Source organism: Typopeltis vanoorti, chromosome 10 (genome assembly GCF_054136105.1).
Source record: "Typopeltis vanoorti isolate ZY-2024b chromosome 10, IOZ_Tvanoo_1.0, whole genome shotgun sequence".
In the NCBI taxonomy this organism is placed as follows: Eukaryota; Metazoa; Arthropoda; class Arachnida; order Uropygi; family Thelyphonidae; genus Typopeltis; species Typopeltis vanoorti.
The window spans coordinates 21,401,786-21,415,086 of NC_143558.1; the positions used below are offsets into that span (position 1 = coordinate 21,401,786).

The window sequence follows — 13,301 nt, forward strand, 5'->3', positions numbered from 1 at the left end:
TTGCCCTAGTGTTGGACTACGTGCTTTGGCTTACTCTAGTATTCGCCGATACTTTTATAGTTTCTTATATTCGGCATGAAACTCTTTGATTCCGATTTTTGAGTTTCTTATTCGGTTTTGAAACAATGTGGGATTTAATATCCCCTTAATTCAAATAATGTTACATTGCCAAAGTGAAGCCTATTGGCTCTTTATATTTAAGTAAATGAATTTACTGATTCTGCAACCCATTGACAAAGGCCATCTGACATGTTTTCTATCCAAACAGTAAAAAGCGAACTTCATATATTTGTTTTAACTTTCTTCTCTAACTTTTCATTATGTCCTCTAGTAGAACCTGAATTAACTTATAAACCTCAAACTTCAGTTAACTCTCCTCTCCCTCATGTTAATAAATTCATTAGAATGGAACTAGCCAATCTGCTTTCATAATTATCAATATATACTTGGCAATCTCTCTACACCTTTAGTCTTCTCTGAATTTTCTCAGTTTTGATGTCCATTGAAGAACTTTGAGCAAAACTGAGAGCCATAATCCAGTATTGACCTGACTAAAGACTTGTATAACAGTATCATTGCTTCTTTATTCCAGTATGTCAAGCTTCTTTTAAATTAATCCCATGACCTACTGAACTGTTACTGGTTGTCTTACCAATAGGGTTACTGTACTTAATTCCCTATCAACCAAAATATCCAATCTTTGTATTCAGCAACTTTTTCTAAAGACTGTCCATTCAACTTTGATCCATCTGTATATTGGATATAAATTTTAAACCCCAATTCCCAATCTTAAGTGCATCCTATAAGGAATTAATGAATTAGTTCTGAACAACTGGCTGCTCTGTCCATTTTCACATATCAGCAAAGAGAGATACATTTTACTCTTAATATTTTGAATCTAGATTATTTTATGAATATGTTAATCAACAAGGATCCTGTCAATGAACCCTGTGGTACCCTGCTCCAAATAACCTAGTCCTTTGAAGATTCTTTCCATCACCACTTCCAGTCATCTGCCATTCAATTTCTCACCAATCTCACTAGGTGATCAGCAGATTCTTATATAAAACACTATCAGAGGCTTTAAATCTCATCATCCTGGTCTTTTTCTCTCATGACCTCTTCATAAAAAATAAGTAGCTGAAGTCCTTTTAATGAATCAGTACTTTGCCTTGCTCAATAAATGATTTCTGTCAACAAGTATCCTGGATATGATCTCTAATTAATTTTTTTTATTACTTTTGTCAGTAAAACTAAAATTAACATTTCTTCCTGTTTTACGTTTGTGTAGGTCATACAGGCTTTTCCATGTATGATCTATGTTCTTGAAATTAACATTAATGGAAGAAATCTTAAATAATTTATGTTTTTCCAATGACATTGAAGTCAGTTAGCAAGAAATAAGGCAGTAGCTCAGAAAATGCTAAATGACCTTGTCAGAGAAAGCAGGATTAAAGGTTTAAAGATCAATATAACTAAAGCAAAATTTATGGCCAATTCAAATCAAATTAAGCTAAAATTAGCAGATAATACTGTAGAATTTGTGGATGGATATATTTACCTTTGACAGTTCACGTCATTCTTAATTAGCTTTAAGCTAAAACAAGATAAAGAAAGAAATTAATATGTGCATCATTCCAGTGTTTGCATATGGAAATAAGACATGGAACAAAGATTGCTTCACGTAACAAAAAAGGAATATAATTAAAAAGATGATCAAAGTACGGGATATTGTGAAGTATTGTAAACTATATAATGGAGATAGGCTCACTATATTAACCAATGAAAAAATTAAGCACCAAGTGGATACCAAGAGAAGACAAAGAGCAAGAAGATATAATATGCAGTGGTTTGACATAAGATGGTGAACATTAGTTAAGTACACAGATAACTGAAAATTTATGGGAGAGTCTTATATCCAAAAATTGATGGAAAGAAGAACAACACTTAGAGGACTTGCTGTTCTATTATTCTCTGCTTTGTCACCCACCCTTATGAATTGGAATAATCCTTGCAAACTTCCAATCTGAAGGAATCATTCCTAATCTCATCTATTCATTGAATATTATCAAAAGTGAATTTATTAATTCTGACATACTACCAAGGGTTTTTTCCCCAATTTATTCTGGGGTTTTTCATCCTGCAAAGCAGGCAAACTGGTCTTGAGAACTCAACACTACAGGCCATAGGATACACCGGGGCATAAGGCTGACCACTTTATCCTGTAAACGGAGTGAGGTCTGATGATCAATGAACCCTTGACACCGCAAGGTAAAAGAGGGTATAAGGAAGATGATGAAGATGATGATGATACTACCAAGGGAGAGATATCACTATCCCTAACCTTATCCATTTTTAAGTGATTTAAATATCATATATTTCCTCCTGTATTATCTCATTCAGTATATCTTGTCCTTCAAGCTGCAATTTCTCTTTGACCAGCATTGATATATACACTTTCAAAATAGTTTTGAATAAGTATTTTAAATGATCCAGATACAACTGCAGCTGAATGAATTGTTCCTGATGAACTGGTTATACTTCATTTTAAGTATCCTTATTCCTTTTTACGTATCTCTAAAAGCTTTTTCGCATTAATCTTAGCATTCTAGCTAGCTGTAATTCAAATTTTGCTTTATAAACTATAACAGTTTAGTTAATACTAATTGTTGCTTATATCTATCATACTTAATGATTGTTTAATTGATCATTACTCTTTTCATAGTTTTTTCTTATAATATATTTCTTTAAGAATAACTTGATTATTCATCCAGCTAATAACAAGGTTATTGTAAAATTTACTCCTAGGGATAAATTTACTTATTAAATTAAACAAGATGCCCATTATTATTATTATCCTTTTAACATTATTGTCTCTTCCATTAAATAATGTCTCCCAGTTAAAGTTCTTAATTCTCTTAATATACGATCAAAGTTGTTGAAATTCCCCCCTGGATGCTTTTTAATCATCGTTTTGACCTTTAGTTTTAATTCCTATTTCACAGTCAAATGAACACTGTCATGAAGGAGATTCTAAGTAATCAATATAAAGGCTGTAGGTTCGAATCCTGCCATGGGCATAGATGTTTGTGATTGTCTGAAAATACTTGTGGTGGTGGTGGTGGGAAGTAGATGGCATTGCTGTAGTTGTAGAGTAGGTGCACTCCCTCTGACATACCCAGTTAAAGTTCTTAATTCTCTTAATATACGGTCAAAGTTGTTGAAATTCCACCAGATGCATTAATCATCATTTTGACCCTTAGTTTTAATTCCTATTTCAAGGTCAAATGAACACTGTCACGAAGGAGATTCTAAGTAATTAATATAAAAGCTGTGGGTTCAAATCCTGCCATTATGGGCATAGATGTTTGTTATTGTCTGAAAATACTCGTGGTGGTTGTGGGCAGTAGATGGCATTGGTGTAGGTGATGAGGTTCGCTGTAGTTGATGGAGAGTTGTAGAGTAGCTGCCCTCCCTCGATGAGTCTTTGCATTCCCTGGAAGTGTCATGTAATAATGATGATAGTGATCAATCACTAATTTCTATGATGTTATTATCGAATCCAAGATTATCCTCTCTAGGGTTATCATAAATATTGCTTTAAATAGCTATCATGAGGTGGCTCCAAAAATTTGTTACTGGTTATATTTTCTTCTCTTTCATTCTCCAGTCAGTATCTTCCATATTAAAATTCCCACTAAATGAATAATACTTTTTCTTATCTCTTTATGTACTGGAATGTTCTCACTACTTCTTCAATGCCTCTGTAGCACATTTGGAAAACTGATAGGACATTTTACCCTTTGATTGGAAAGACCAGAGTGATTTTTATTGTGATGAGAGGAATCTTTGTATGGGATTTTAGCCAATCTCATACAAAGGAAGCAGGATTTTTTTTCACCTGGAAACTTGATTTCATCACATGCAGGCAAAATGGCCAGAAACATACATAATTTGCAGACAAAAACATTACAACAACAACAACCAATAGCTTTATATTGGTTTCGTAAAATGGTATTGTACCTGCCTATGTGTGTCTCACGGCCATTGTATCATCAATATATGCTAAATAAAAAATAAAGCTTATGCACTACATTCTGAAGCTGAATTTCAATATATCATCAGTATGGTAATTCAGATCTTCGTTTATCTTCTGCTGATAAACAATAACATTCCCTTTCTCTCTTCTGACAACATTATAATTACTATTATGCACTTCAGTATCATGAATGTCATTGTTAAGCCGAGACTCAGAAATCCCCACAGTATGTGATTTTATCTCTGGTTAATAATTTAAACAGTACATAAGCTTCTTTAAGCTTCATGCATTCATATATAAAAATGTGATACCATTAATGCAAATGAATAAATGACTACACACACAAATTATGAAAGAAAAAATAAGGAATTTAATTTAAATCAGTAATATTTCACGATAAGTATCTCATCACATCATTAGAGTTATTCTATACAAATAGATTGAAACTGCTACATGAAGGAATGAACAAATCTTACAGAGTGCTGTTGTTGTTATGCTGCTGTCCAGCCAGTTATGTGTTACTATTAGAAACCTGTGGGAACTGAGAACATAGTTGTAAAAAAAACATAGCCAAAGAAATGCAAAGCTTGTTGCAAGATGTAAGTGTATGGTACAGAGCAAGTTTGAAGAAGAAAAATTACTAACTAAAAATATAACTGAAATTAAATTTTAAAACATTTGCAAATAGGGCATATAGCATCAAATACAATAAACCAGGATTTTTCAAACTGTGGGTCATAAAATTAGTTTAGTGGGTTGTGACTAACATTTTTTAAAATGAAATATAATAGAAAATATCAAAGTGCATCTTATAGATTTTGTAGCTTTAATACATTCACACTGGGCAGTGAGAATTCACTGGACAAGAGAGGGAATTCACTTGATAGTGTGTTATGTCCCTTTCATGTTGAGGTGATGCATTTTTACAAGGTTTGAATATATATGCCACTAGTTTGAATGTTTATGATTAAATTTGAATTATAAAATTAGTATTTTCTTAATGATAATGTATAGTGTCTATAGGAGAGTTGTTTATCATTTTGCAGAGTTTAGGTCGCTTTCATTCCAGATGTCTCCAATTTACAGTAATTGTTGCTATATATAATACATTGACTCTACTTGTGTCTCTGGACTGTGTTTAGTGGTCAATACAGCTATTTACATTTGCATGTACATGTTTTACTTACAGTATTGTGTCTGTTGGGATTAATATATAATACTGATGTAAATCATATATTAAATTGATTTTTAGTAAAATCTCAGTCCCTTTCAGGGTTTCGAGCATGTGCTGATAGGTCGAGAAGTAAAATGTATTTTTTATTATGGATTATAGGCACAAAAGTAAAACACGGCAATAAACAATTATTCATGTACATAGGAATTTTCTGTAAAATGTACCAATTAAATCAACTTGGAAAACGTGTGTGTGTGTGTGTGTGTGTGTGTGTGTGTATAAACATGCTAATATACATATAATTAAATATATACAGTGAAGAATAAATATATATAGAAAACATACAAATATACCAAAAAAAAAAAAAAAAACCAGCCCCATTTGTGTAAACACTGCAGATACATAATACAATACAAATTGCAATTGGAGATTATTGGTGAGAGTTCAGAGTTACTATTTTCGAGAATCTAGAAATTTTTAGACCATCATTTCAGTTAAGATCGGGATTGATTGTAAAGCGTTTCATAATGTTCTTTGAAGAATTTCTCAAATTTGAAAGAATTTTTGTGTTATCCCATAGGATCCTGTGGCTAGTGGAAACTGTTCCACAAGACAGATTTTTCAAGTTTGAGAAAAATAGATGTAATTCATAGGCATTGATTGTTGGGTGTTTATGCTATCACCAATCTAGCCAAAATAGAGATTCCAGGTACATTAGAATCTGATAAACTTTCAGGTGAGCCAAATGAGAAAGTTTGTCTTTAGTGGAAAGCAGGATTGGAGTCAAATTTTTCAAAAACTTTTGAGATGTATTTAGAAATTCCTTTTATGTAAGCAAGAAAAACTCTTGATATCAAATAATAGGCTGTTTGTAGGAGAATAATTGTGCAATGAAAGTATTCATTCAGAATCATTCTGTCTTTTATAATTTATTATTTTACAATCTATGAACAACAACAAGATACTGAATGGATAATTAATTTCTTATTAGTAAACTTATTTGTTTTTGTATTAATTTTAAATTTTGTGATTTATTAAAAAAAATGATAAATTCATCTGAATTGTATTTATTGTAAAAAAATATTAAAAAATACATATTTCTTCTGATATTAAAAATAAATAAAAGTGCAGATAGTGTTGAAGTTGCAAAAATGTTTTGTGTGTGTGTGTGTGTGTGTGTCAGCAGTCATCTGCCCAGAAAAGAGACTTTGGTTCAAATTTCACCCATGTATGAAGGAAGCTCATTAAGCTTTTTTTAACATGGTTAGGGGAAGATTCGGGATACCCTCTCCTTACATCTAGTATTCGACTTTTCTTTTGATAAACAAATTAACTTGTTGAAAATAACTTTATTGTGAGACAGTTATACTACTATATGATCAAGGTCCTTGATCATATATCAGTATGCAATTAATCATAGTCAACAACAGATAATTATTAGTTTATATTAATAGAAACGTATTTCAGAATGAATAATTCATTTTTGTGTTCAGTGTTAATAACAGCTAGTTTTGAAGAAAAAAAAAAATAAGTTGACTGTTATTTGAATTGTTGTGCAAATCATACATTTTTTAAGCTGTTATTAACACTATACTTTAAGATAGGATGAAGTATTCATTCTGAAATATCTTACTATTAATAATAAACTGAATATTTTTTTGTTCATGATGATTGTGTACACTTGTACTATGTTAGAACCACAGTTATCTCTAAAATTAAAGTACATGTGCATGTAGTGACTACCTATCATGTTAAGATCAGAGTCATTATTAATCAACTCCATGCTTTGAATAGATATTACAAAGATATTATTATTAAGAGAGACCTCCAGGGAGTTAGAGACTCATCGAGGGAGGCCACATACCACACACACACATACTTATTCTTGAATTCATTCACATTGCTTGCACTCACAACATCCAATGGCAATCCATTCCAATCATGCACCACCCTCTGAGAGAAAAAAATCTAGACCTCACATCCTTTTTGGCAGCCTTTTCTCAGTTTCCAGGCGTGTCCTTTCCCCACCCTTCATAAATTCAAAAATTCCGTCATTTGAAATCCTGTATGACTCTTTCAGAAGTTTTGTAAGTCTCAATCATATCACCCCTCTTTCTGCTGTTTGCTAGTTTATATCAAGAGGATAATTTTTTTTATTAAATAATTTATACATTTTTATGTCAATTCCACACACAAAAGGCTTCATTCCACTTCAAGACCCCACAGGATATTTGATTCCATGATGTGCTATGCAAGTAATCTACTGCATAAAGATTTTAAAACATGCATACATACTGCTGTGGTGGGATTTAAACCAACTTGTCCACCCAGGTCAGTAATGTAGATTTAATATCTATATCTCATTCTTTTAATTATAAAACTAATGTGCTTTAAAGGATATCAAAATCTTTACATGCTGGTGATTGTTGTACTCCTTTCTGTTAGGTGAAAGAACTAGAAGAATTCTTGGCTCTAACAAAAAAGCTGCCTGTGGACAACCGAGAGTTAATGTTTTACTACTTAATCAAAGCATATGGTAAGTTAGTATCAATATAGTTATGATGATTCTTTATTTTTATTGTTTAATGATTTTGCAAGACCTATTTCATAGTTGAATGTTAATAAGCCTTAAGATTGCTGCATTTTTATATATAAACAATTCATTTTGAGCTAAAATGTATCATTCTAATTTCTTTAAGGGCTATTCATTCTATCATTTGTGGCTTTGAATGCCAGCAAGGAATGGTAAAATGAGGGTGGGCTGGGCCCCTGCATGTAATAAACCATAATGACTATGTAGTTCTTGTTATTTACATATCCTTTCAAAGTGTATGAAGACTCAGAGATCACTTTAGGAACTGAAGGACTTCCTCTCTTAAACATTTGTATTGATAAAAATCATCATTAAATTCCTGATTATATACCATGAGGGGGGGGGGGTGTACAGGATACTATGATAGTACTACATGAAAAGTTTACATTATCATTACCTTCCTGTTAGCAGTCTCCCTCCAAATTAGCATCTGTTGGGACTCCAGTATAGATCTTAAATTTCAGTCTTCTAATGCACTCCTAACAGCATCAATTCACTTGCATCTTTCTCTAGATCTTTTTTCTACCATCCTGGTACCAAATACCTGTTTTGTTAGCCTTTCCTCTCCCATTCTGTTGAGGTGACAACCTGCTCACAGATTCCTGAATGCTAGCAATGTCAAGTCTCTTCTTAACTCTCATATATGTGGTCTGGTCTTGGATCAGGTCTTTTACTTCTAATCCATCTTTCAGATCTGTAAGTCAAAATTCGTTGGATCACTTACTTGTATACTGCTAGTTTAGTGTTTTGACTAATTTCTCTCTTATTCCATAAAAAATTATTCAATTGACTCCCCCACCAATTCAGACTTTCGGGCTAGATTTAAAGAACTGGAGTGCAATAGATGATATATTTGCATTCCATATTATCGGAGAAAAATACATAGAACATAATAAAGTAATGTGCCATAATTTTATTAACCTACAGAAAGTCTCTGTTTCTATCTTGTATGATAACCTTTGGAAAATTCTTCAGCCTTATATGGATAGATAGCAAAATAATAATAATAATATTATTATTATTATTTTGTGACACCTCCAAGGAGTCCAATGACTTATCGAGGAAGGGCACCTGCTCTACAACTCTAAATCTCCACCACTTCCATCATCTACACTGCCATCTACCGCCCACACTACCACCATCAGTATTTTTAGTCTGTAAATTGCATGTCCTGAAGGCTGATTTGCCTGTATGCGGGATGAAAAACCTGAGTTTCCTGGACAAAAAACCCTGATACCTCTGTATGAGATTGACTAACTCACCTTCAATTGGAAAAAAAAAACCATATAAAGATTCTTCCCGTCTTGACGAGAATCAAACTTAGGTCTTTTCCAGCCAAAGGATGCAACGTGATGTCGTTCTTCCAATTGCGCTATGGAGGCACTTATGATTGATTCAATCCCTGTATGCTTCTGAAATGATGATTGAAATTAAAGGGGACTATAGCACTTCCTTTCCAGTTCAACGAGGAATGAGACAGGTATGCAAGTTATTTAGCTGCTTAATTGAGTATATTGTAATTGAAGCTCTGGAGACCTATTGGAGTGACTGTAGGAGGAAGAAGAAAATCTTTAAAGTTTGCCGATTATATTGATCTCTTAGCAGAAAATAAATCATATCTTCAGGAAATCACTGCAATTTTTAATCTCATCCTCCCAACACCTCTTTGGTCTTCCTGTAGCCCTCCTTCCATTTTTGAGGTACCATTCAGATGTCATCTTTGTCCATTTTTGAATGACATTTCTTGAATGCCTTGAATGATTAAGCAAGGATATCAATGAAACTAAGACTAAAAGCTTGTTTCAAAAAACTTTTAGTCCTGTTTCACTGAATATGGATAAAGTTGTTCTTTCTGCAATATATGTTGTTTAAGTGATCAATAAATAATTTATTAGTGCTTAAGTGTTTCTACATTAGTATGAAGGTTGTTTTTAATGAATAAGGTTTGGAAAGGGAAATGAAACAAACAAAAACAAACTAGTATTGTTTCTAGATTAATATGATTAATTTTGCATAGATGTTTTTCACATTCTGATTTTCATTCTTATTCCTATGAGAATTATTTTAGCAATGATATTCAAGCAACTCCTAGATCACTGAAGTTATGGGAAAATGGCCCCTATGATGTCATTAAGACGATTTATTTGAGTAGCAAAGTCAATCAATAAGCTTTGGCATTTCGATGTTACCAGTGTACCTCACAAGAAGTAGGAGCTAGATCTGTTGCACTAGTGAGAAAGAAATCAATGCATATGGAACTGAAACGAGTGAAATGTGGACTATGACAAAAAAAAACTGACTAAACAAGTTGAGGGAAGAAAATAGACACATCGCTACTGGGTATTACCACTCAAGACAAACTGTATGTAATACTTGGGTTAGAATGCAGACCAGGGTGAGAGACTTATTATATACAATGTAATAAGTATAAAAAAATAATGGCAATGGCAGGTTATAGTGCAAGAAATGTCATTCAAAAATGGACAAAGATGACATCTGAATGGTACCTCAAAAATGGAAGGAGGGCTACAGGAAGACCAAAGAGGTGTTGGGAGGATGAGATTAAAAATTGCAGTGATTTCCTGAAGATATGATTTGTTTTCTGCTAAGAGATCAATATAATCGGCAAACTTTAAAGATTTTCTTCTTCCTCCTACAGTCACTCCAATAGGTCTCCAGAGCTTCAATTACAATGTATGCCAAAGATGACAGGGGATAAACAGTCCCATATACAAACTTGCTAAACATTTAGCTAAATTACTAGCCAACCTCACAAATAATTCACCCTCCTTTCTTAAAAATTCTGTTCACCTAAAAAGTATCCATATCTTAAAAAGGTCAGATGTAATGATCTGTTTTGATATCATTTCACTATTTGAAACCCTTGATTTATTCAAGTCACATTTTCCTCCTGATATATTTGAACTATTTAAATTCACAGTACATGCAGGTTATTTTACATGGAAAGGGAAGATATACAAACAACTAGATGGGACCGTAATGGGTCCCCCCCTATAGCTAATTTCTACATAGAACACTTGGAAAAGCTAGCTATGAATACGGCCACTTTCAAACCAGAGGTTTGTCTACCCCAGGGGTCATCAAACTTCTTTAACCGTCGACCCCTTCAAGAGTTTCTTGACTTTTTATCAATCCCCTCTATTTTACTATTACATAATTATAATAGGACACGCAAAAAAGATGCTTATGTGAGTTTTTAGATTGTTTATTTTATAGTTACAGTGTTTATTGTATGTATAACGTAGTATATATTATTATATTATATTACTACTATTACTATCACTAGTAATATCACCGGTATTACTACCAGCCCTGCTCAACTCTTCAACATAGAGAAGTTTAGTTCGTGAATAAATTACGATTGAATTATAATATGTATGTTGATGAATTTTAGAACATTAACATTCACTTGTATGTCGATGTGCCAAAATGAGACTGGGATCGAATATGTTTAAGTATAAGTAAATAAGAAACATGCACGTGTTGCAATCTTGCTCCCTCCGCACCGGCTGGGCAGGAACCACCAACATCCGTTTGTCGGTAAATACATCATTTTGGCCTACTTGATTGGCCTCAGTAACTATTTTCATAACCTTGCTCCATCTTACAGGTCCTATTCATGTCATTGTTCCCATGATTCACTCTTAATTGCGTTGTCATTCAGGATGGAGGTAATCCAAGTTAACCGAATTAAATATTACTCGTACAATGAGGTCTTATATTTTTCTATCGACCCCTAACAATGTTATATCAAGCCCTGGGGGTCGATATCAACCACTTTGGTGACCACTGGTCTACGCTATGTTTGTGATGTGTTTGCTATTTAGCCACGTGGTCCAGACACACTGGATACGTTTTTAGTGCATTTAAATAGCCAACACCCTAAAATCCACTTCATAATGAAACGGGAAGCTAATGACTGTCTGCTCTTCCTGGATACACTAATCACACAGCTTCCAGATGGTTCGTTATCTTTTCTGTTTATAGAAAACCCACAGGAGATATTTGCACAAGCATTTACACCATCATCCAGCTCAACAGTATGGTATCCTAAAAACACAACCTCACAGAGCTAGAACTATTTGTTCCAATGACAGTGCTCTTACTGTTGAACTTACTCACTTATGTCACAGCTTCTTAGCCAATGGCTATAATCTCCATAGGATAGAAAAAATACTAAATACTCCCCAGAAATCCTCTCCATTGCTTATCACATAAGACTGCAGCAAAATTGTTACCATCCCATACATTCATAGCACATCCGAAAAGATATCTAGAGTTCTCAATAAATATCAGCTATGCACTGTATTTAAATGTTAAATTGGCAACTCTCATCCATTCACCTAAGGACAAACTCTTCTTTATCACATCCAGGAGTTCATTAGGTGCCCTATTCTTGTGACTGGGCTTACTATAGACAGTTCAGGAAGAACTGTTAACATCCACTTTGGTGAACATAAAAACTACATTCGGCATTATCGTCATGGCAAGTCGGGTCTAGCAGACCATGCCTTGGATACCACTTTACATGGGATCAATTGGAAGAAAACAAAAGTGCACAGAAGTCATAAGTCAGAGAAATTGTTTTTGGAATCAACAGAAGCTTAAAAATATACTTCAAACTTCAACAAGTATGGCTGTAATTTACCAAAAATCTGAGAAACAGTCATTTTAAGATCTAATTAATATTTGTTTTCTCTCTTTTTCCAGCATAGATGGTGCCTAATTGTCTGTTACAATTTTTTTAAACTAGTCCCAGTGTTATACCAAATTGCAGTTGTTTTGAGTATGTGACAAACTGTTTTTGTGCTCTGAAGATGCTAGACATAATACCAGTGAAATATAGTAAATAAGTTAATAAATATTATTTTCTTATCATTCTGTGTTGTCATTAATACTGTGAAAATAACATTGTCAAAGTTAATACTGAAAGAAAATTATTCTTTTTTTGTGGGAAGTGTAAGGCAGAATTGCATTTTGCTATGATTAAAATTGACAGTTATCTGAACTCCATTGAAAGATGGGTCGGAGATCATTGAGGGCATTGGAGTTGTCGCTTTGTAAGGGTGATTTGTGGGTTACAAAGTTTGTCAAAATGAAAGGGAAGTTTCTGTCATCATAAACTCGGTAAACTTGAGTTGGCAGTTGAACTGGAGTTTGTCAATATACTGAAGGCAGAGAGTGGGCAACAGAACCTTGTGGAACCCTGGCATAAGTTGAATAAGAAACCATCCACCATCATCATCATCCTATATATGATAAGGAATATTTCCGGTAAGGAACCACCCACCATTAATATAATGTCAGAAAGCTGGCAACCCACATGCATAAGTCATGGGACAGACTAAATAATGGAAACTTGCTTACTATGCTTCTGTGCTAGACCTGTTCAAAAGCTTTGGGGATATCAATCATGACCACTTGTGATGATTAACCAAACTATTCCATGGTATTTGTCGAGTAGGTGACAAATG

The 13,301-nt window shown here is 33.5% G+C and overlaps 1 protein-coding gene across 1 annotated transcript in view; it reads left to right on the forward strand.

Annotated features, from left to right (window-relative positions):
- Window positions 1-13,301, forward strand: part of LOC150102216 (leucine-rich PPR motif-containing protein, mitochondrial-like) — a 394,112-nt gene that overhangs the window by 286,956 nt on the left and 93,855 nt on the right. Inside the window, exon 28 of the mRNA XM_090399109.1 lies at window positions 7,659-7,749. Within this exon, the coding sequence (XP_090255235.1) occupies window positions 7,659-7,749 (91 nt within the window). The remainder of the gene's footprint in view (window positions 1-7,658; window positions 7,750-13,301) is intronic.